At 45.3% G+C, this 24,883-nt stretch overlaps 3 protein-coding genes and 1 pseudogene across 3 annotated transcripts; 2 read left to right on the top strand and 2 right to left on the bottom strand.

The window, feature by feature from the left end:
• Positions 4,956 to 6,420, top strand: LOC110433628. The gene is made up of 3 exons (XM_021456125.1): positions 4,956 to 5,315; positions 5,419 to 5,829; positions 6,006 to 6,420. The coding sequence occupies exons 1-2, from the start codon at positions 4,956 to 4,958 to the stop codon at positions 5,710 to 5,712; spliced, it is 654 nt and encodes a 217-aa protein (XP_021311800.1). The 3' UTR covers positions 5,713 to 5,829; positions 6,006 to 6,420.
• Positions 7,507 to 8,611, bottom strand: LOC110433988 (annotated as a pseudogene).
• LOC8054689 (peptidyl-prolyl cis-trans isomerase CYP20-3, chloroplastic) lies at positions 10,815 to 16,125 on the top strand. The gene is made up of 6 exons (XM_002455437.2): positions 10,815 to 11,078; positions 11,158 to 11,302; positions 11,400 to 11,488; positions 13,807 to 13,861; positions 14,274 to 14,359; positions 15,695 to 16,125. Exons 1-6 carry the CDS (start codon positions 10,881 to 10,883, stop codon positions 15,848 to 15,850), a joined length of 729 nt encoding a protein of 242 aa, XP_002455482.1. The 5' UTR covers positions 10,815 to 10,880; the 3' UTR covers positions 15,851 to 16,125.
• Positions 16,364 to 19,144, bottom strand: LOC8054690 (death domain-associated protein 6). The gene is made up of 2 exons (XM_002457638.2): positions 18,138 to 19,144; positions 16,364 to 17,014 (listed from the first exon to the last, which is right to left on the bottom strand). Exons 1-2 carry the CDS (start codon positions 18,943 to 18,945, stop codon positions 16,929 to 16,931), a joined length of 894 nt encoding a protein of 297 aa, XP_002457683.1. The 5' UTR covers positions 18,946 to 19,144; the 3' UTR covers positions 16,364 to 16,928.

Genomic DNA, 24,883 nt, shown 5'->3' on the forward strand with positions numbered 1-24,883 from the left:
GTCCAGTGCTCACCGGTCAGAAGCTCCTCGCGCGCACTCGCTGACGACACACACCACCGGACGCTCGAACAGTAACTGCCCAGCGTCCGGTGCGCTCTGCTCACCTGAGCCACCGACTGACACCACACCTGACGCTCTGGGCCAGCGTCCGGTGCTACCACCACCAGCGTCCGGTGAGTGTTTCTCAGCGAGGAACACTCCCGCGACTTCTCCAAATTTCCCACCGGCGCAATAGAAAATATGCACTTAATTTTCTCAAAGGCGCCGAACACCACCAAGAACCCAAACCCCTCTCAACCCTAGGAACTCCACCTCCTTTGCAAAAGTGCCAACACCACCAAGTGTATACCACCATGTGCAAGTGTGTTAGCATTTTCACAATCATTTTCCAAAAGGAGTTAGCCTCTCAAACTTGTCACGCCACTTGATCCTAACACGTATGCAAAGTTAGATCGCTCAAGTGGCACTAGATGACCGATATGCAAACAAGTTTGCCCCTATTGATAGTACGGCCATCTATCCTAAATCCGGTCATAAACTTCTCTACACACCTATGACCAGTGAAATGGAAAAGCCCTAGGTTATACCTTTGCCTTGCGCTTTCCATTTCATCTCCTCCAATGTTGATGCAACACATGCACCAACCAATCACCAAATGATACGATCCACTTCATATCATCACGTGACCGTATTGGTTCATCGATCTTGACCTCACTTGCTCTTCATCGTTGCCTCGGTCCATCGGCGCCAAGTCTTGCTCAAGCTTCACCGTCACACGCGGTCCCTCGCTTCAAAGCCTCCGACTTGCCCTTCACTCTTGCAACCGGTCCATCAAGCCAAGCCTCATCTTGATCTTCTCCACCTTGGTCACATGACTTCATGTCATGTCTCATATGCAATGAGCTCCTTCATCATCACATCATCACCTGTGGACTAATCTCCTGTGTATCTCACATAAACACTATTAGTCCACCTAAGTTGTCATTCAATTACCAAAACCAAACAAGGACCTTTCAGCCGGACATCTCCGACCGGTAGAGCGTCGGGGAAGGGTGGCTTAAGCATCAGTGAGACAGCACGGAGCTTTCTAGGTAGAAACACCTAACCCTAATGGCTCTGGTGAGTCTGCTCACGTACGGGGTGGCCGTCGGCGGTGAATGCGGCGGTGCGGTGGCCGTGTTCCCGCACGACGGTGGCAACAAGGCCGGAATGTCATGACACGGACCACAACCTCAACCTAGACAAGTGCTAACGTGACTCAGAGAGAAGAAAGGAGACAAGGATGGAGCAGCGGCGAGGTTCGCCGGAATCGGGGTCGCGATGGCCGTGAACCCGACGACGGCAATCTCGCAAAATGCGGCTCACCTCGGGGAGATCTCGGCCAGCCAAGAGGTGGAGAAGATGGAGGAGCTCGAGGCGGACACGGAGACGCTTGGAGGAGAGGCGAGGCGCAAAGGCGAGGGCGCGAGGAGCTCGCGAAGCTCTCGACGGCAATGGCGATGGCGCTTTCGCCGTCGGAGTCGCGAGAGGGAGGGAGGGAGAGAGTGGATTGGCGCTGGCCGAGTGCGGGGTGTCGTGGCGTCCATGACAGCGTCGATGACCTGACGAGTGGGGCTAGCGCCGGCGTACGGTCGCCAAATGGCAGCCAGGTGCTGCGCTGGTCGGCCACGACGGCGAGCCGAGCTCACCATCAGAGCTTGCATCGCTTGTCTGATAGAGCTACTTAGGCGCTGAATAACTTCCAAACCGTGGTGAATTAGGAGATGGTGTAGTTGATATTCTTGAAGTACTAATCGAGTTCTACAAGTTTGTCAACTAGAGCAAAGACCAAATCGGCTTGGATAAAGAGATATTTTTCAAAATCGATCAGGCAAACTGGTGGCGCCAGGACTTAGCAAAATTTTGCTAAGTGTCAAAACAGCCCACAAATCTGCCTTGTAAGCACTTTTTGAGCAAGTTGTGATCATTTTCATGAGATGGCAATGAAACAACTTTTGTTCCTTATAAAATTTGATACAACTTTGCTTTAGGAAGTTTTGACATGCAAACATTTTATGAACCACTTTTTAAAAGCCTAAGCAAAAGAGGTTTTTAGGACCTATGAGTGAAAGTATGACTTAGAGACATAATTTGGAGATGTGACCAACATGAACATTGTTCCAATTGTTTAGTTAAGCATAGATGAACTATTTACCAAGGCATAGAACACAAACAAGAGCATGGTACAAGCAAACATAAGCAGAGAAGACATAATTAAGCAAGTTAAATCATATACTTATGCATAAAATGACATGACCCAAGGTAAATGATGATCATGATATGCTTATGAAGATGATGATATTCATGTTATGCATGTAAAAGAATGCAACCATAACACTGGGGTGTTACAACTTATACCATCAAGGTTAACTCAGAGAGACACTACAATCTTATATTTAGTGAATAAAAAAATCAAAGATTTGTTTGACCAAGCCATATGCAATCGATACACATGATTCTGGAAATAATTAGTAGAGAAGTGTCCTGGTTTGAAAACTTGCATGATCTTAAAATTCTTCATCTGATTCACGCGTGAGAAGCCTGATCTTAAAATTCTTCATCTGATTCACGCGAGTGACTTCTCAGTTCTCACGACTCACGGAACAGACCATAGTTCAATTATTGTTAGCAGGATTCATAATAAAAAATGATAATAATGCTCAAGCCTAAGATCCAAGATATCCTGACCTGGTTGGCACACTTCCTACAAAAGCATTCACATTTTTGTGCTCTAGTTTTAAAAACTGGATTCCTTCATGAAACAAGCCAATCAAGCTCGTAGCCGAAATCAACACATGAACAATCATCAGGAGAAGTAAGGAAAGACACCTCGAAGCATCAATTATATTCCCGAAATAATAATCAATAAATAAACCCACCGCAACAATGCCTTAGAGTCTGAGACAACAAAAGCTGTGATGACCTACCTAGTCAGTGGCGGAGAACGGAAGAAACTTTAGGTATGGCAAAATTGACATAAATAATAAATATAAGATTTAAAATTAAAATGGTCTATACACATATAAAGTTACAAAGTCGGAAATACATAGGATTAAAGTCCAGAGAGGAGTTGCAGCATAATCAAGGTATGATTGCTGCCATACCTTGCCATAATGGTCCTCCGCCACTGTACCTAGTGTTCCCAGAGAAATTAAATTGAAAGGCGGGCAGGGGTGATGTAGAATGCAATAAGATGAGGATGCCAGGCAACAAACTGATCCACCCTTCTCGCCTTTCTTGAATCAGAGACGATGGCTCCAAGCCCAGGCCTGAGCCCGATCGAATCAACGTGCATGCCTCGGCGAGACGGCGATGGGCATGGGCATGGCTACGCCAAGGCTAGTTGAAGAGGCATCGTATGACCGGGTGCGGATCAGAGGCCGCGACTCCGTGAGCACAGACAGCACGCGACGAACAACTACAGGGCAACGAACAACCTAGCGAGGGCCGTCGTGCGGCCTGGAGATGGGCGGCGAGCGGCACCGCCGAAAAGATCCCGGTGGTGGCGACGTGGAACCCTAGCCATGCTACACGAAGAGTCGTGGAAGGGGAGAGGACAGAGGAGGTGATGATGTTTCTTTTTTATTTGGTGTTAGCAGGATTGAATCACGCGTGCGTGGGGAGCGTTAGAAGCTGCACGACATGGAGTGCGCATGGGGTGCGGCTGGTGAGAAGCCTAGCTTCCCACGTCCAATCATGACCATCAGATTTGGTTTGTGTGTTTTAATAGCCTTTAGTTTTAATATAGATAGATTTTTGTGTGCATTATCATGGATGCACAATAGTTGGAGGCTTTCAGCGGAACGCTTTATTGGATAGACCAAATATAATTTAACTATTCCATTATAGTAGAGATTGTGTGAGTTGATGCGTAACTTGTGTAATCTTCAACGAGCGGTTGTAGTTGTGAAATATGAAATACATGATGGATGGTGCCCTCTAGCAGGTCAAGACGATAGGCTACTGAGTCACGCACTCCAGCACTTTATATGAGCCAAAGTATTTACTCTATGTGTATCGTGTCAATTAAAAATTTTAAATTAGATTAACTTTATAAAAAAGAATATCAATATCTATGACATAAAACAAGTATCTTATGAAAATATATTTTATGATAAATTTAATAGTACTAATTTAGTATTATAAATCTTAGCGTTTGTTTTTAGAAATTTGATCAAAGTTTAAAATTTAACTTAAGACAACTCTAAAAATAATTAATTAGGGTAAAATAAAAACATAAAAGGAAAAATATGAAAACATACAAAAATACATTAAAAAGAGAGGACAAAGAAATAGAAGAAAAGAAATATAATTTTTTTTGAGCAACATAAAAGAAAGAAAAATGAAAAATAAAGAAATAAAAGAAACATAAAAAGGGAGAATAAAATCCCATAGAAAATAAAAAGTAAAGTAAAATGAAAAAAGAAATAGAAATAGAAGAAATGAAATGAAAGATAAAAAAGAAATGCAACCAGCTGCCTGAACCGCTGGACATCGGTGCCGGTCTGCCGGGCGTGGGAACGTGAGAGCCACTACTCTTGCTCCTGTCGGCCGCCACTCTCACTCGGCCTCGACAGTAAGATGATGGCCCAACAACAATTTAGGGTCCAACAATGATCGCACTCTACCGGAAAAAGTCCACACTATCACCTTGAACTCCCACGAAAGTCCATTTTTCTTCCTAAACTCCAAAATAAGGCAAAAAAATATCTCCCTCAAATTTTAAAAAAATTAGAAAGATATTTTGCTCAGTTTTAGAGCTTAGAGAGAAAAACAAACATTCATAAAAGTTGAGAGGTAACGTGGACTTTTCCCCACTCTGCTACACTATACACGGGCTAAGAGCATCTCCAGCCCAACCCCTTACTTGGGCCTCTACTCCAAATTTTAGGAGTTTGGACAAAAATCCAACTCCAATGGACACTCTAGTTGGGCCCCTATTTTACATGTGCCCTCAAAATTTGATATCAGGCCTCCACATCTGGCACCCCCTATCCCGTGGGTCCCACCCACTTTTCCCCTCCCACCGCGTGACCGCGCCTCGTCCGCGACCGAGCGCCGCCGCGCGCTCGACCGCGCCGCACCGGAGCACCTCGTCCACCGGAGCCGGTGCAGGAGGCTCGTCACGCCGGAGCAGGAGCTGCGACCACGACCGCACCACGCTGGAGCGTCTCGTCTGCAAACGCACCGCCAAGATCCGCCACCGTGACCGCGCCGCCAAGATCCGCCACCGTGACCGTGCCGCCAAGATCCGCGAACGCACCGGAACAGGAGCAGTACGTATAGTCCTATTCTCTTCATGCTAGCAGCGGTGGCCGGCGACGCACGCAAGCAAGCAAAGCTGAACTAAGAAACTGATGTTGTTGCTGCTCCCTGCAGGTTCCTCTCCCATGGACGGCGGCGTGTCCCGTGGAATCCCTGGAGGTGGGGCTGCCTCCCCGTCCGGCGTTGGCTCCCACGCGACGTCGTGCATTCATCGCGCCGCATCCCCGTCCTACCTCGGCTCCTGTCGACACCAACCTGTCTCGTACCCAAGAACGTCCATCTCCCAGCAGCGGCGGCAGGATGCCTTCTCCCGGCGGCGGCAGCGGCTTACCTCCTCGGCTCTGCAACGACCCGCCTCGACTCGGCCCTCGCGCATTGACCTTCATGGAGCCTCACGCCGGCACCTAGGACGCCAACAGCAGCACATGGGACGCCGGCAGCACCACATCATCACCAGCACAAGCACATGTCTATGAGGTTGCCGATGACGACTTCAGCCAGATTCATTGGACGCCTGAGTACTCGGTGAGTTGTGCTAATTTCATTCCCAAGATACATGGACAAAGCAACAAGCAGCCAGGAGTATCTATCTTGAGAAATGCTGCTGGTTTCTTATTACTGCTTTCAATTCCTATCTTACTTTTATATCAATTTAGTTCTATAGCAACATATGCTTGTTTCAGACTTTGAGCTTGTTTCAGACTTTCAGCTGTCTGTACCTTTCATGGTAGTTTCTTTTGATGAAGAAAGAAAGGTGGGAGAAGGATATGATGGTTGAGCAGCGTAGGCTTCGGATGGATGAGGAGCGACTGCAGTGGGAGCAGGAACAAAAGATCATGTTTTGTGATATGACCACCATGGATGATGATCAAAGGGCATATGTCAAGGCGAAGAGGGCGAAGATTGTCAAGGCGATGAGTGCTAGTGTAGGCGAGACGGCTAGTGGTGAGAGTGCAGTGTAGGTTTTTGTAAACATACACTTGCCATGTTCAGGCAGTTCAATTATGAGTTATTAGTTGAAGGATTTTGTAAACACTTGCCATTTCCAGTATATCTGTACTTGACAGCTGGTTTATTCACAGCTGGTTTATATTAGTTATGAGTTCAGTTGACTTATGAACAGTTTTGGCTTTGTGCATCTTCTGTACTGTAGTATGTCTTTGTTCAGTGAAGTTGATAGTGTCTTTATTTATCAGTACTCAGTCTTTGGCTTTGTGCAAGTTGCCATTTCTAGTTATCTGTACTTGATAGTGTCTTTATTTCCATTATATATGACTGGTTGGTGCTTATCAGTACTCAGTCTTCTGGATATGGTTGGTGCTTAGTGCTTATCAGTACTCTCATAGTGGAAGCATGTTATCCGTTTTTCAGAAACCTATTAGTGAAACCTGTTACTGAAACCTATTATTTTCTTTAAAAAGCTTTGTTGGATACTAAAAGCTATGAGACTACCCCATTGTGGAAGAAAACCAGTTGTATTTCTCAGTTGTAATGAAAAGAGATTCTTTCAGTTCAGTTCACTGATGCTTTATTTTCAGTTCAGTGAAGTGTAGAAACTTAACTGGCTCAGTTATCTGAACAGTCCTTCCAGGAAATGGTTGTGCACTGAAAAGAGAAGATATTGCTATTCTTGCAGTATCACTGATGAAAGGTTATTCTTCTTCACTTGCTTTCCTGTTGGATTTGTAGTACCTGGATCAATGTTTGTGGAACAATAGCAAGTTTCTGTTTTTTAAAGGTGTTTACTGTTTCTGTTCAGCTATAGAAATAGCAGTCAGCTGTTGACAGAGTTTGTATAGGTTTTCATGTGGTTTGTGCAGATTTCAATAGCAGTTCCTGTAAATCCAGAACAGTTTATTTGTGCCTCGGCTGCCAACTTCGAACCAGCACACTGATAAAAGCCATGAGTTATTCTTGTGTGCATAAATAACTGTGAATGCATCTTTCAATTTCGAGTCAAAGCATAGTTTACTGATAAAAGCCATGAGTAGCAGTGGGTGATATTTGATTCAAATGGTAATAATGGTCGTGCATAGACAGCAGCACACTACACATGGTGTCTTTTATGCCTACCTCAACCTCAACACAGGACTGACCTTTTTTTTACATCACAAACTGTAGTTTCAGCCACTCATACATCACAAATGTTAACAGTGACTTTCCATAAACAATTCAGAGTTCATCCAGATATGCAAGAATATCTCATCACAAAAATAGTATCTCATCAACTTTATTACAAAATCACTGCATATTACATAATTTAGTCTTCCCTGTAGACCTACACAGCTGAACTAGGGATTACAAAATCACTAGAATCTCAAACTACCTAGAACTATGAATTGCCCACAAATGCTCTACAAGATCATCACGAAGTCGCTCATGTAAAGACCTATCCTCAATCTCGTCGTGTATCTTCAGGAAGTCCTCTAGCACAAGAGGATTATGACGTTGGTAGTCCACAGGTTGCAACACCGGGATACCCTCTTGATGGTAGTTGAAGTCATCTTCCTCATCTCGCTCATCCTCAATTATCATGTTGTGCAAGATTACACAAGCTTGCATTATGTACCATAGATCTTCCTTGTGCCACATTCTTGCAGGACCCCGCACTATTGCGAAGCGAGCTTGGAGTACCCCAAACGCTCTTTCGACATCTTTCCTCGCTGCTTCTTGTGCCATTGTGAAGTGGACTTTCTTGTTGCCCTGAGGTCTTTGAAAAGCTTTAACAAATGTTGCCCAGGCTGGGTATATCCCATCGGCAAGATAGTACCCCTTTATGTACTTGTTTCCATTGACCGTGTATTCCACTTGTGGTGCCGTCCCAGAAGTCAGACTTTGGAAGAGTGGAGAGCGGCGCAAAACATTGATATCATTTAGAGAACCGGGAAGGCCGAAGAATGCATGCTAGATCCATAGATCTTGTGATGCAACGGCCTCAAGGATCATGGTTGGCCCATCTTCTTTCCCTTCGTATGCTCCTCTCCAACCCACTCGACACTTGTCCCATTTCCAATGCATGCAGTCAACTGAACCAAGCATACCTGGGAACCCTCTTGCACTATTAATTGCCAACAGCCTGGCTGTGTCCTGGGCATTGGGGGCCCTCAAGTATTCTTCACCGAAGACCTCGACGACAGCCTTCACAAAATGCTTTAGACACTCAATGATGGTGCTCTCTCCCATCCTCACATACTCATCCAAAAAGTCGGCTGAGATACCGTAGGCAAGCATCCGAACGGTGGCAAGAACCTTCTGTATGGGAGAGGCACCAAGCGTTCCGATGGCATCAGGCTTCGGACGGAAATGGTCATCATGAGACTCCACTGCATCCACAATCCGCAGAAAGAGCGACCTGGACATCCGAAACCTCCTTCTAAAATGTCTATCACTATATACACACTGGTCCGCGAAGTAGTCCAGGTAGATGCGATTGTGACCTCCCAAAATGTCTCGTGGCACTTTGCGGCGACCCAGCAACGATCCACGAAACTTTTTCTTGCGCTTGTTTCTCCTCAAGCCCTCAAGAAGACCAGCAATGATGAAGAGGTCGTCAACATCAGATTCATCCTCGTCATCCCACCATGGACGAGCTCTAGTTCCAAACGTTGACATCTGCCATAGCAACAAAAAAATACATTAATAAAACAAGAGCAAAGAACTTATTTTGATGACATGACATACTAGCTCTGAATTTGCAGTAAGAAACATCTCCTTGTTCCAACCTTCTGTATTATGTGTTTCAGTCATAGTAAACATAAACATGCAGAGCCAGAGCAATGTGTGGAGACTTGGGACACAATGTGCAACTTATACTAGCAAGAAGTCCCCACAACTACAGGATTCTCTTGAATTTTCTGATGTTTACCTACTCTGTAGCAGCCCTGGTTGCATCAAACAGAGGACTGACTGTGTGGTGCTCATGCTTTGAAAATAGGTCTGTCAGCGTCAACAACTCTACTAATAAATGATATCGTCGATTTCTGCATTCCTTGACTATGTAGACTTGGGACACATTCCTTCATCTGTACTAGTAAATACATGCAGAGGCAAGTCATTTGTGTAGAGTAGAGATTTGGGACACATTCTGCAAAGTGTATTCAGCAAACATGTCTCCAGATCTAAAGGAATTTTTCTCTGAAATTTTCAGATGTGTTATGCTACTCAAGGTGAACAGAGGATGTGTGAGTGTGGTGAATGGGTGGTGGTAATTAACAGGTCAGCTCGCTGTCAGCATCACAGACTAGATCTTCTACTAATAAATCGCAATCATTTGTGTCCAGTAATAACAAGTGTATGTATATAACAATTAACAAGTTGGATGCAGCAGGCTCCACATAATTCAGTAGGGGTGCAAGAATAAGATGCTGCAAAATTCAGTAGGGGTGCAAGATCCATCACCGGTGAATTTTGCAATGAGCAAGAACTCAACAATGAAGAAAACTAGAATTTTCAATAATTTGCAGAAGCAATCACGAACTAACCTTGTTGGACATACTGGGAATTGGGCAAAAGGCACCGGCGGCCGGTCCCTTCCACGTTCAGAACCTAGTCGATGTTGGTGGCGACGAGAATGGGCATCTTGCCTGCAACTGCATGTGGATCGAGATGGAGTCAATCAAGCGAAGCTCGTCGGGCGACCGGCCAGGAGGGCGGAGCATACGATGGGATATTCGTACCTTCCGCGAAGATGGAGTGAATCGAAGCTGCGGAGCATACAAGGGCGGAGCTTGTTGGTCGCCCAGCCGCCAGCCGTCACGTCGCCCGCCCAGCCACCGGCTGTCACGTCGCCCGCCCAGCCGCCGGCCGCAACGTCGCCCAGCCGTCGGTCGCAACGTCGCCCACCCGCGGACAGGGCTCGAGCTGCTCTGACATATGGGTCTCGCTGATTTGCAGGCCGAGATTGAGAGGCCCGTTGGAGTTGGGCTCTGATTTTGGCCCTCAAATTTTACAGGCCGGTTCCAAAAGGGAGATATTGGGGCCTGATTTAAGGCCTGTGGTTGGAGTTGCTCTAAACTTTTATTTACAAGCTATGATAAAAAAAAGTAGAGGCTCAAATTAAGACCCAACTCCAATGGAAAAAAACTGACCAAGTCCTTATCTCACATATTCTTGTCTTAATTTATGGGTGGGGAGAGAAAAATGGGTGAGATCTATTGGATAGGGTGGTTCTAGATGTGAGGGGCTGAAACTATAATTTGGGAGGACATAGAAAATGGCAGCCTAAGTAGGAGGTGGGTTGGAGTTGATTTTTTTTATCAAGTCTCTAGATTTAGAATAGGGACTTGTTTAGGAGGTGGGCTGGAGTTGCTAAAACTACCCACAATCGTAGCCCAGTTCACTAGCCCACAATCATAGTTTAGTGGGAAGAGGCCCAACAGGCCAACCCTACAAAGGCCTCCACGCAAGTTGCCTCCGGAGGCCTAGCCTCTCTGTGGGCCATTCGAGAGCGTCCCCTTGCTGGGCTGCCCTTGCCCACCACGCCTTCTTGATTTCTTCTCCCTCCACTCCAATCCGATAAGCCAAACTTTCAATTAAAAAAAATCCGATAAAAGCCAAGCTAAACCCAAACCCAAACCATGGCGTCCATGCCGGCCGTGTCCGCCACCTCCGTCCTCGCGCCGGCACCGGCGTCGCCCCGCTCCCAACTCTGCTACTCAACGGAAACGAGACGCGGCGCGCTCTCCCTCCGCCCCGCCCGCGCTATCCCCGCGCTGAGGCTCGTCGGCCACCGCGACGCCCGTGGCGCCGTCGTCGTCCGCGCCGCTGCGGCAGAGGTATGTGTGGCTACGGGCACCTACCGGCGCTCCCCCGAGGCCGACCGCGTGCTGACAGGCCGCCGGTGTTTCGCTACAGGGAGCCGTGGATCTGCAGGCCAAAGTGACGACCAAGTGCTTCTTCGACGTGGAGGTCGGCGGGGAGCCCGCGGGCCGCATCGTCATCGGGTTGTTCGGAGAGGTCGTACCTAAGACCGTCGACAACTTCCGTGCACTCTGCACTGGTGCGTACGCTGTGGATCGAATTTGAACCAGCGTTACTCGCAGTAGCTTAATGAGTCGAATTTAACAAGCACTGCTGCTCTTTTGGTTTGGGGGCAGGTGAGAAAGGGTACGGCTACAAGGGCTGCTCATTCCACCGGATCATCAAGGACTTTATGATTCAAGGCGGGGACTTCCAGGAAAACAATGTAAGCATTTTAACAGTACTCATTTCGCGTGAATGGCTACTGTAGATTTGTTAAATATTCCTACAACTGAAGAAGAGGAGAGTAGAATTGAAGTTTGTATTCATCATTCAACATAGTAAGAGGGTGTTTAGTTCCCCGTAAAATGCAAAATGTCAACTACTTTAGAATGATGGAATGCAAAATGCCAAAATTTTTAGGGTTATGTTTAGTTCCATCCAAATTGTAGAATTTATTGCCCTCACGAGGGCCTCTTAGGCTTTTTTGGCCTCTTGAGGCCAAAAATCCAAAATAGAGAATAACCCCCTTTTTGCCAAAAATTTTGCATGGTGTTTAGTTCCATTATGCAAAATAATGGACCAAAACTCAAATTTTTTTGAATAGAAGGAGAACTAAACACCCCCTAAATCATTGCTCACAAGTAAAGATATAATGAAATCCAACGTGGAAGGAAAACCTGGAAGCTGAACAAAATCAGTTATGAAATTTTGTCTTCCAAAACATAGATAAAGTTATATTGCACCTATTGATCTGCATACTCACTGCAAGTCTCCTAATAGTTGAGTATCATGCCTTGCTCAAAAATCAGTTTATTAATTATCTGATCTACTATTGGATTTTAGGGTGGGTATCACCAGTCTATGGCAATCATATGGGCCACTGTTTATTGGTATGTGGGTTTTAGAACTATAGCCTATACTTCCAGTGCATCAAGTCCTCCATGACCCATGGAATTTGTTGAGCCTGTTTGGATCTGATTTGTATTGTCTCTGTAGACATGCTTGTGGAACATTGAGCATTATCTCATCCAATGTCTATTGGGATATCACTCTGTACTATAATTGCACTTTGAAGTTAGCATCCTACTATCTTCATTGCATCACTAAATATCTATTCTCTTGTGTGTAGATAAGTTGAAACCATTTTACAAACTATTAGCACAATGCAGCTCCCTTTTTGCAATTTGTCACTTCTATTTCCATCGTTAATCATAGTCAATAATTTGTCTGCAAAACTGCTTGAATGATTGTGTCTCACTAGATAAGCTTAGATTTTCTTTTGTTTGTAGTCACAAGTTTCCTATAATGCAGCAAGGGAATGGACATAATGTAAAAATGTAGATTTGTGTAACTCATAATGCAAAATTGATTGTTGGGTGACGAAGTTGTGCAAAGTACATTCAGTTTCAAGGTTCGGCTAGGCGTCGACTAGGCGGCGATTAGGCGCTAGGCGAAGCCCGTCGCCTCGACTATGGCCATAGTCGCGCTTCGAGGCGCTGGGCGGCGCGGAGGCGGGCGTGAGCGCAAGCGCGGCCAGGCGCGCGCGCGGCCACGAAACGAAGGCGAGGGAGGGATAGAAGGGAGCGCGGCACCATTCACTCGTCCCCGAGTCGGATTTGGTCGTCCGTGCCGCCGGTCCTCGTCGCCGGGCGACCTCCCTGCAGGTCCTGCTCCTCCTCTGCTCCTCATCTTCTCCTCCCCTGCTCCTCCAATCTCTTCCCTGCTCATCCCCGAGGCGCCCCCCGCTGGTCCTGCTCCTCCTCCCGCCGGTCCTGCTCCTCCAAGTTCGTCCCCTGCTCTTCCCTGACTTGTCGCCGCTGCCCTGCTCGTCCTCGATTGGAACACCTCCCCGCCGGCCACCCCAAGTCCCCAAGGTGAGCTCCCTTCCCTCCCAGCTCCTCCCCTGCTCATCTCCCCTCTTTGCTCTTTGCTCTTTGTTCAGTAGCATGCACATTAGCTGTAACTCATATATAGTAGTTATATATACATACATATATATATATATATAGTCATATATATAATATATATAATTTATGGCTATATTGCCAAAACGCCTAGGAAAACGCCTAGGAGCGCCTAGGACCGAGTACTCCCGACTAGGCGCTAGGCAATGGGTCAGCGCCCCGATTACGCCTAGCGCCTAGCTGAACCTCTGAAGTAATTAAGTTTGGGTTTATGTTGCTGAGAAGTACATACAAAACAAATAATGTTGGTGAGAACTTCTCTGCTCTTTGTCAGTATGGAACCAAATCAATATGCTGATGATGGGTGGGGTAGGGTTCCACCTCACAAGTTTGCACCATGGAAGTATGCAAACTAGCAAAAGCTACCACTGGCTACTTATTAGTTATGGGTAACATTATACTTTTCAAAGAATTGACAATTTTTTCACAAATTGTGAAAGGTGTAGGAAAATTACTCATGAAACTGAATATAAAGTTCAGGAAGTTCGATAATGTTTATTCAGAGTAACTAGTTCTGTCAGGAGCTAAAAGATCGTCTTCACTTATTCTAGTGCTAAGCTATTAGTGGTGACCACAGGGTACTGGTGGGAGAAGTATTTATGGTGAAAGCTTTGATGATGAAAATTTTACGTGTAAGTAATTCTGAGCCTTCTACTTTATTACCTTCTACTGTTGTATTTTCATTTGAAAGTACTGCTATTAGTTCTGTTCTCATTATGATGAACTTTTGTGTGGACTTTCTCTAGCTTTTTTGTCACTAACAATATGCATTATTTCCATTGTCATAAAAATTAGATTCTGCATGCATTGGTGATCCTTCTTACGTGATCAGATACATATATATTTTTAATGGGGTCATGGACTGCCCAAGGAGGCTTGAGAAATGCTCACTTCTACACATTATTTAATAATACAGACAAGAGCTTACAGGAAACTGATTCTGAATGAAGTTATGTTGGATTGCAAAATGTCAAGATGTCTGGTGCCATTTCAGTATTTCACTAGTTCTTAAACTGAGAGGTTCTTTGGCTTACATTGTTGCAGTGAAGCATGTTGGCCCTGGTGTGCTAAGCATGGCAAATGCTGGCCCTAACACAAATGGAAGTCAATTTTTCATTTGCACTGTGAAGGTAAAGCATTCATGATTTGTAGTAATGATAGAGTTCATTTTGCTCACTATTTTGCCTGCTGGAATATCTTAAATTTTTGCAGCATTATGAATCTAGCTTTTGAGTAATGATTCACATTGAAATCTAATGCTGATCAGTGAATGTAACATTGATAGTCTTAAAGAATATAGGAAAATTAAGAACAAGTGGTACGGTTCTTAGCCTTGCTGCGTAGATTATAGGGCGGAGAGTAGAGAGAGCTGGAGCGTGTTCGTTGGCGGCGGTGGGGAGCCGTCGCGATCAGGGGTTAGGGCACACAGGAACGAAGAGTAGATGGATGCCGGGCGCCCAAGGGTGTCAAGTCGACACAATCCCAGGCTGATCTCTATTCATCTGATAGGAAAGCCTTTTAAAGGCAATTACAAACTGACTCTTACTAGGATTATGGAATAAGTAACAAACTCTAAGACTCCTAAGATTTCCTAAACTAAACCAGAGTCCTGGACTTGTGGTAGCTGTTGAGACCACGCGGCCAGCACATGGGCCAAGCCCGACGCTGCCGCTCAGCCCTGCTCCCTAGCCTTGCGCCTTTCATATGTCTTGCCCACCGTAACAACAAGTCAGTATTTTCAGTACTTATTTGTAGTTCCATTGGTAGATAGCTGTTGAACCAGAGTAGTAACAAGTTTATATACACCCTTAACAAACTTGGCTAGAAAAATCCGTTTGTCTCAGAAAAGGGGGAGGAAGATATATTACAAATCCTAAACTTCTAAAGCGAAACATTAATCCTTAAACACATATTTTCACTGATTCCTTTTTCGAGGGTTTACTGTCCAGGCCCATAAAATTCTGAACGGCCTCCTCTTACTGTTGGTACATGAACTCAGTCTCCTAGTATCTTGTTACTAAAATAATTATCTGTTGTTCTTTAGACAGATTTGTAAAATGTATTTTGTCGTACTATTCTTTTTGGACCTTTGGTCAAAGTTACCAACTGATTATGTTTAAGTTGTTTGGCTAGTTTTCAACGCACCTATATATTTCACAAAATTCTTTGAACTTTGTCTATTAAAAATCTATTCATATAGTTTGATTTATTACATGTCATAAGTGAGCACCATATGACATTTTCAACTCGATAACATTGTTTGTTGTTGTTTATGTATGGACAAGACAAGATTCAAGGTAGCACATGTACATCTAGATGTGGTAGGATAATATATCATGAATAAACTATCCCTTATCAAAACATAGCCTTGGACTTCTTAAGTTTGTTTACTTCAGCAAGAACCGGCCATCGAGGTCTTGTATATCTGGGTATTTGGCTCACTGAAATAATGGAATTCTTCTCAGACACCGTGGTTGGACAACCGTCACGTCGTGTTTGGACATGTCTTGGAGGGGATGGACGTGGTGAAGCAGCTTGAATCTCAAGAAACCAGCAGGTCCGATACTCCCAAGCAGCCCTGTCGAATCGTTAACTGTGGCGAGTTACCCCTGGACAGCTGAGTGAAGTCAATAGCTCAGTTTTGGGGATAATTAGTTGAAGAGGAAGTGCCGATAATTTTTTTTATTTTCAGTGAAATCCTCTTGCTGAGTGTGAACATGAGTCTCTCGGAGTCTTCTCTTACGTTAGAGCATCGACGCCCATTCGGTGGCATCATTCAGTCATTTGAGTTATATATGCGAGATACGCGCCATGATGAAACTTTACTCAGTTGTGGACGCGTTTAGCAACGAATATCATGAGTCACCTCAAAGTAAATATGGTCAGCATTCTTTTATACTACGTATCAGACAAGAAAAACACTGGACCCATCTAATACATTTTTGGCTGAGAGACTGATCGTTTGTCTGAAAAGACAGAAATACAACTGCTACTGCTACGTGACAAACATCCTTCTAGAAACCATTTTTGCATGAGTCTGTTCTCTCCTTTCGCTTTTCCAAGTGTACACTACAGTAGAATCAACACATGAATAAAGCTGTTGGGTTGCCTTGCTCCCCACCGGCCAAACAACATCCATGGAAAATCTCCTAGAGCTCTGTGTTCTCATTCACCTGCACTCCCTTTATACTCGTACAGCAATCATGGAATTCAAAACACACACACGGTCCACAGCGCTGCACGTGTCACACTGTCAACCCAGCGACCCGTGCGCACTGTGCACGTACGGCTAGCTCCCTCACCAATCTTTTTTTTTTCATATACAAGTCACCAAACCATATGCATGCTAATCCTAGCTTACAGTTTGCTTTTGCTTTTTTTTTTTTCCTGAAAGAAACCCTGATCCTAGGCTCCTAGCTATCCATGACCACACGAACACACTTCCTAATGACGCATTTCTACAGTTGAACACAAAAACGTACGCTGTGGCGGAACAGAATCAACGGTGTTCTGCCCCAAATGACGACAAATCTTTTTTCTTGATTTTTTTTTCATTTCTTCTGACGAGATGCGAAGACTATGATACTGTTGGAGACGAGACGACGGGTAATAATAATCTGTCCTGTGAATGTGTACGCATGGTGAGCTTTTGCATCCGTCTTGATCGCCGGCCGGCCGCTGGTTGCTTCTTGGTGCCGGTCAAGAACCGAGACGAGAGGCGGACGCGAGCGCCACCGCCTGCGCCCACACCTTGAGCCGCGCCTTCACGTCCTTGGGATCGTCCCCTGTTACGAACAGCGGTGTCTGTCACGTCAGTACTACACACTAGACACCCACTGTGAGATTGTCATATCATGGAACGGTTGAAGAAATTAACCAAAGAGAAAAGAACGCTTGGCAGCAAAGCAAGCACCCCCACCCCCCGGCCGTGCCTGATCCTAAATAATCATTCATGCGCTTGCTAAATTGGTGATGGTACGTTCGCGACCATCGAGGGTCCGTGGCGGCAAAGGAACCCGGAAATCCCGCGTTCATTAGTCATTACTACTGTATCATCGCGGGCTAAAAGTGCGCGCCATGATGAGAGCAGCGCGTCCAGGAAAGCAGCAGGTGGACACGGCCGGGCGAGCAAACACTTGGCGCCTGGCGGCTTGCATTAGGTGAGCAGCAGTGCACGAGGCCGCGGGGCAATGCAAGGGGATCATGAAAAGGGCATGCAGCGTGACGCATCCACGTCGGCGACTAGCTAGGCGCAGGTTGATCGCAACGCAGCACACGAGTTGCGCGAGTCCAATTCCCAGCCACACAAGTATATAAGCGCTTAACGGACGCGCCACGCCACTGACGAATCCTATTCCTAGTACAGTGGTAGTGTATGTACTAGTACGTGCTTTTGTGTGATGAGACAGGGTCAGGGGTGTGCTCATGGAGCAACGACACATGTCGCGCGTGCTCTTTAAACTTGGTTCTTCCAGTGCACTGCCTGGCAAGGCAGGGCAACGAGAGAGACGGCTGCCGATCGAATGCGATTCCGCCCGTGCGACGCCGAGCCGAGGTGACGTGCGTGCATGGCGGGCAGGCAAAAAAGGCCCCCGTCGACCGTCGTCGGTTTGATGCCAAATGGACGTGCGCGCAGCGACGAAATTGACCTCCCCGGCCGGCGAGGTGCGCGACCTCGATCATCTGATCGGCTCGGCGCCTCGACCGGACCGATCGACGACGCAACTCGGCGTTCGGCCGGAGCACTCGACACTCGTTGACGAACAGATATGATGGTTATTGCCTAGCAGCGCAGTATACTACTACTGTACGTACTAGAAAAAGAAATTTGGGAGGCTGGCAGGGACTAATTAACGTCGATGACAATGATTTGGGCCGGGGTCTTGTGGGTTAGTTGTTCGTGATTACCGGGGCTGGAGATGCGCCAGCTGCCGGAGGCCGGCGAGTTGCCGCCGCTGCTGGCGGTGTCGACGCCGGAGAGCGCGTAGCAGGGGATCTCCACGGTCCAGTCGCAGGGGAGAGCCAGGCCCAGGTCCCGGCACGCGCGGACCTCCTCCATGTCCATCGCCACGCCGCCGCGGCTCGCCGGGGATTCGCCGCCGCCGAGGACGACCACGGGCACCTCCTCCTGCAGCTGCCGCCGCTGCTTCCGCATCCGCCACGCGCGCTCCAGCCACACCTCCCGCGCCACCCGCGCCCGCCGGTGCTGACGATGCCGCCTCCCGCCGCGCCCGTCGGCGTCGGGCGGCCACCGCGCCTCCGTCTCGCTCGCGTACTCCTTGTCCTTGGCGCTCGGCCCGGCCCACAACGGCGACGACGACTGCGCGGCGGCATGCGCGCCGCCGCGGTCCGGCGTGCCAGGGAGCGACGCCGACGACGACGGGGCCCCGCGCGGCTCGTCGTACGGATGAGGCCACGGGCGGTACGTATCGGCAGCGTTGACGTCCGACCGCACCTCGAACTCGTCCTCCTCCTCCTCTTCTTCCTCTCCCTCGTCGTCGCCGCCGCCGTCCTCGACGTCGGCGTCGCCGCCGTCGGAACCTTCCATGGACAGGCGCGACATGCGCTTGCTCATGTCCCACTCCTCCTCGTCCTCCTCTTCGTCTTCCTCCTCTGCGATGAAGTGGTCGTCGTAGCCGTCGTCGTCGTCGTCATCGTGGCCGATGACGTCTCGGAGGGTCGGGAGAGGCGGGGTTTCTGTCGATGGGGAGGCCATTCCGAGCGGAGCAACCTGACCCTGTGGTAGATGAAACTAGGAGGCTAGAGAGCAGGCTGGAGCGCTGGGCAAGAAGCAGCCAAGAGAGCCGAGTTGATCGGAGAAGACTTGCGGAGCAAAACGATTGTATAGTTGGAGACGTTTTTGTTTGGTTGCTGAGTTTGTTGGTGGAGTGAGGGCATATGCGATATTCCCAAAGGCAGGAGTGCCTGCCTGCCGGATGGGCTTTATATATTGGCTGGAATTCCAAACTCTGAATGGACTGAACTGTAAGTAGGTTGTCCCAATCCTTAAAAAAAAAAGTCTGTTTGTTAATCCCACATTATGCTTGCTTGCGGATTTGTAATTCGGTTCTGGGATTTTTGGGGGTTACAGTCAAATGTTACGCAGGTGAAAGGGGGGGATCGTTGTAAATTCTGATCTTATGGTTTGAATCAGGTTATTAGGTAAATAGGTAGTTTGTCCTCGTGAATTTTTTGCTGGAGTGCTTGCTTCTTTCCTCGAGTCTTGTTCTGAAGAAACTTGTATTTCCGTTACATCCGCAATGGAAATTAGATCGAGCATCCGATCCGGCAAGCCATTTTCAAGAAGGAAACGCATCTCGTAAAAAGGAGTCGGACCACCCACTACTGGAATTCCCAAAAGCAGTCGGCAAAAGCTCTAAAACAGGTGGCAAAGGCTTTGCCGACTGCATTACATGTGGCAGTCGGCAAAGAACACCCGGCAAAGAATTCGTCGGCAAAGAAACCTTTGCCACCTGCCAAGAGGAAAGCAGTCGGTAAAGCCTTTGCCACCTGCCAGTATGGCAGTCGGCAAAGGGAACAAACGCCGTTGTGAGATGACGGAGCTCTTTGCCGACTGCATTTCTTGGCAGGTGGCAAAGCTGGAATAAGTAAAATTTTGGTCTATTTTTTCTATTTTGCATCACAGCAATCAAATCACAAAATATGATTATATAACTAGAATTCACATATATCACACACAGATCCATATATATATATATATATATATATATATATATATATATATATATATATATATATATATATATAACACATAAAACCATACCATAACAAAGGAGTCCAACAAGTCCATCATACAACAAACGTGTGTGCGTTCCTTTGCACAAAACTGTGCTCATCGTCTATCTAACAAACAGATAAAGAAACATCAAGTGATCCATCGTATCATCAGAAAGATCATATCATCCTCTCCTGGCATGCTTTCACGCAGCAATTCAAGATACACTCGATTAATCCTCTACCCTGACGGCTGCCCGCAGACGACTTGATCTTCCTTAATTCGCACCACCATTGTCAGACCCGTCCCGGCTGCCAAACCTTCAATCACCATAGCAGATGGATACCAGACCACATGTTAGTAGTTAACAACAATAGGACTTCAGCCCATTTCTTTGATTTTTGACAAGATAAGATCGATCGAGCACAAATGGGTGAATTTCTTAAATTCTAAGGCCAAGACTAATAAGACACAAAAAAAGATGGTTTTATGTCGCATGCTAATGGCCACACAAATAAAAGGCCTCCCAATTCCAAATATGTGTATAGAAGGTAAAAACACAGTCATTACAGTATATTAGTATAATGCCCGTGCTAACGCCATGACTTTATTTTAGGGATGCATATGAAAATAATTAAATTAGAGGACATTTTTTATATAGTTTAAGTTTGACGCTATTGTATATGACCATATATATAATTCGGAAAACACTCATGCAAAGGTACTCGCCGCCTAGCTTTTGAAAACTACAACATACAAAAGTACTATATGTTTCTAATTGAATCATTCATGCAACTATACTAATTGCCTACAACATTGTTATCCTTGATTCTTACTTTCAAGTTCCCCAATTTGCTGCAGAGCATTAGCCTAAGACTTGCGGGGAAATATTAAAATAACATCTTAAAGTTAATGTGACCATATTTAAAGATATTTCAAAGATAAATTTACTATAAAACAAAAATTACAAATCATGAATGCTTCAAGGCAATTATCTCAAAATTCTTTAAGCTAAGTGACACATCTTAATATTTCCCATGCTAATGCTACAGTGATATTTGGCAGTACAAATCAAGCAAAATAAAAAATGATACAAAGTTCGATTAATATGTTCACACAACAGTCAAAGAGTTGGAACCACAATTGAGCAAACCCTCCATCGCAATTTTCTGACCAAGCATAGTAAAGAGTCAAAAGAATGTTCGTGACACAATATTCATGTTAGAGAGTTTATTTTGAGGCCGTGTCCAAAAACTCGTCCAAATTTTTGAAGTTCTTGTCGACGGAACATGACCATCGAGGTGTGGTATAAGTGTTTTTTAATTATATAAAATTCAAATGAAGTCAGAAAATTACGAAACTTGTTGAGGTGTCATATTATCATATATGTAACCTATGATAAAAAATTTAAAAAGTTTAGACAAAGTTACGACATCAGATGTGTAAAACCCACATATCTTCGAATGTGTTAACATGTGATCACACATGGAGATGTATGGGTTTTGGATATTCGAAGTCGTAACTTGCTCCAAACTTTCTCCAAAATTTTTTATAGCCTCCACATATGATAACATGACACCTTGACAAAATTTGTAATTTTGTAACAATTTTTTACTATATTTCATTAATTAATTTCTTTTAATTCGATTTTCCGCCGTATAATCCTACTTTGAACTGCAGGTGCATGAAATAATGAAATCTAGATATTTGAAAAATAATATTCATGTCGAATAATATATTTTTAGACCATATTCAAAAACTGACCCAAAATTTTGAAGTTCTTGTCCACAGAACATGATCATCCAAGTGTGGTAGAAGTGACTTTTAATTATATAAAACTCAAACGAAATCGGAAAATTCCGAAACTTGTTGAGGTGTCATGTTATCACATGAGGAGCCTATGATAAAATTTTGAAAAAAATTGAAGCAAGTTATGATGTTAGATGTACAAAACCCAAACACTTCCGCATGCGATCACATGCGATCATATTGGAAATGTGTGGGTTTTGTTCATCTGATACTGCAACTTGCTCTAAACTTTCTCAAATTTTTTTATAGCTTCCACATGTTTTAACATGACACCTCGTCAAGTTTCGTAATTTTCTGACTTTGTTTGAATTTTATATAATTAAAAACCACCTATACCACACCTGGATGGTCATGTTCCATAGATAAAGACGTCAAAATTTTGGGTGAGTTTCTGAAAACGACCTTAAAATAGACTCTCCAACATTAATATCATTTTTTGAATGACTATATTTCATTATTTGATGCACCTGCAGTTCAAAGTAGGATTCTGCGGTGGAAAATACAATTAAAGAAATTAATTAACAAAATATAGCAAAAAGGATCACAAAATCACGAAAGTTTTTAAGGTTCACACTTATTGCATGTGGAGTCTATGAAAAAAATTTGAGAAAGTTTGGAGCAAGTGATGACGTCAAATGTCCAAAACCTAAATTCAAACTTCAAAAATAAAAAATTTTATCTTTGCCGACTGCCTAACGGCATGGCAGGTGTCAAAGGGGACGGCGATGGACGCCGTTAGTGTCCCGCCACCTTTGCCACCAGCTTTTCTTTGCCACCTGCCAGACAGCCACCTTTGCCACCTGCTTTTCTTTGCCACGTGCGAGGCAGTCGGCAAAGAACGTCTTTGCCGACTGCTTTTCTTTGCCACCTGCCAGGATAATTTAGCAATCGGCAAAGAGAATATTTGCCGACTGCCCTGTCTTTGGCTGGTGGCAAAGTATTTTAGCAGACGGCAAAGCCCAGTTTTCCTGTAGTGACCACTGCACGTAAAGTTGAAAACGGACGGGATGAATCCCGTTTCGTCCGCAACCGTATACCGTATTTTCTCGTTCGTTTTCGTTTTTTACGGGATAAACGGAAACGGGACCGAAAACAGGACGGATTAAAACGGGAGCGGGATCGAAAACGGTAGAGCGTTTGTCCGTCCGTATTTGCGGAATACCGTTTTTTTTATCAGGATATCCCGTTTTCTATCTCGTTTTCATAGAAACAGGAAAGTAGTTCAACATAGTCCCTAAGCCCAATATGGCCCAAAATGTCTCTTGTCTTTATGTGATGTCTTTATGTGATGTATGGATAATTTATATTTGTGTGAATTGTGATCTATGGACTATGAATATGTTCTTATGAGATGTATGGATAATTTATATTTGTGTGAATTGTGATCTATGGACTATGGATATGTGGTATTGTATTAATGTGGTCGCTAGTCACTGATCAATGCATATTTGATATTTGGTATTGCATTTTGGTCTCTCTATTTGTGCTATCATATGCGGCTTACATGTTCCGGTTTAAATTTTCGTTTACCGCTTGTTTCCGTCTATTTTTCGATCGTATTTACCCGTTTTCGTATTACCGTTTATCCCGCTACCGTTTTCGCTCCCGGTTGTCCGGCTTCCGCTTTCGTTTTCGTCTAAAAATGTGAAAATGAAAACGATATAGCGATTTTCCGTTCGTTTCCGTCCGTTTTCAACCTTGACTGCATCGTCAGTAACTCACTACTGGGCACCATGCCATGCTGGTCCAGTCTATGTGGTGTGGGGTCGTTCTCTAAACCCAGCATGCTAACGTTGTAGAGAAAGATGGGATCGGCCTCGTCATGAAAAAAAACATCTTGATGGATGCACCAGTACATGGGTATACTATACAGACGGTTGGTATCATATTTCTACAGACGTTTTCCAGCACCGTCTGGCCAGTAGAAATCGTCCATTTCCACAGGCGGTTGCTTGAGAGCCGCCAGTAGAAACCATTTACACATGCGGCTGTCTTAGGGAACCGCCTGTGTAAATGTTCATTTACGCGGTTCCTTAAGAGAGCCGCCTGTGGAAACCTATTAAAATATGTATTATTTATTTATTTATTAATTTATTTATTTATTGTTTTATTGTTATTATTTAAATATAATGATATTGGTTGATCTTCTAACATAGCAACATGTAATTTAAATACTTCATCTGATACATACATTTGTATACATCAAAGTTTGGTGCTCAAAGACATAAAGTTAATTATAAGAGTATATCCATCATCACACATCATATATATATATATACATCAAAGTTTGTTTCTGTCCTCTAATAACCCTCTTTAGTAAGTTTGAGCTTACTAATCTCTGTTAGCACTCGGAACTGTGGCCTGGATAATTGGCTTTCATCATCATGATATTTGCCTTCACGTGGAATGACATGCTTCATGATGAACGAGCAGCTGTCCTCAACTATATTGTCTAAAGCACGTTTGTCCATGCGCTCCGCCGTCCCTTGCTTATATACCTGCAAAGAAAGTTTATAAACATTATATATTTTAGGAAAAAGTCCACTTAACCCCCTGACCTTTGGACCAGTGTCTAAGTTTCACCCTGAACTACAAAACCGTCTATATTACACATCAAACTTTGATGAATGGTGCAAAACACCCCCTAGAGTAGTTTGGCAAGGCTGTTTTGCCTATCTGGCAGCCAGCGTGGAGGTGGATGGCCACGTTAGGCTTGGCTGCCCTGCTGAATGGGATTAGAAGATGGGGCCCGCACGTCAGGGCATTCCTTCTCATAGAAGCCTCCCCCTCCCTGTCTCTTCCCCTGCCTTGCCCACGGCTCAGCGACGATGGGTGCGGCGTGGCGGCGGTGGCTGCTACGCGGTGGAGGTTGGCTTCCTCAAGCTCTCACAACGCTCGGTCAACCATTCCCCAAGTCATCATGCGTGCGTCGTCCGGCCATAGCGGCGCTGGGAGCTCTGCTTACGAGCACCTTGCATCGGACCGTGGGGAGAAGACTGGGCTCCCGCTTTTGCCGTGCCCCAAATGTGGTGCGGAGGTCTTGGAGCTCGTTTGTGGTCCCGGATCCAAGGTACCTGGGGCCGTTTTCTTCAAATGTCGGTTCCATGAA

The sequence above is a fragment of the Sorghum bicolor genome, chromosome 3, assembly GCF_000003195.3.
Source record: "Sorghum bicolor cultivar BTx623 chromosome 3, Sorghum_bicolor_NCBIv3, whole genome shotgun sequence".
Taxonomy (NCBI): Eukaryota; Viridiplantae; Streptophyta; class Magnoliopsida; order Poales; family Poaceae; genus Sorghum; species Sorghum bicolor.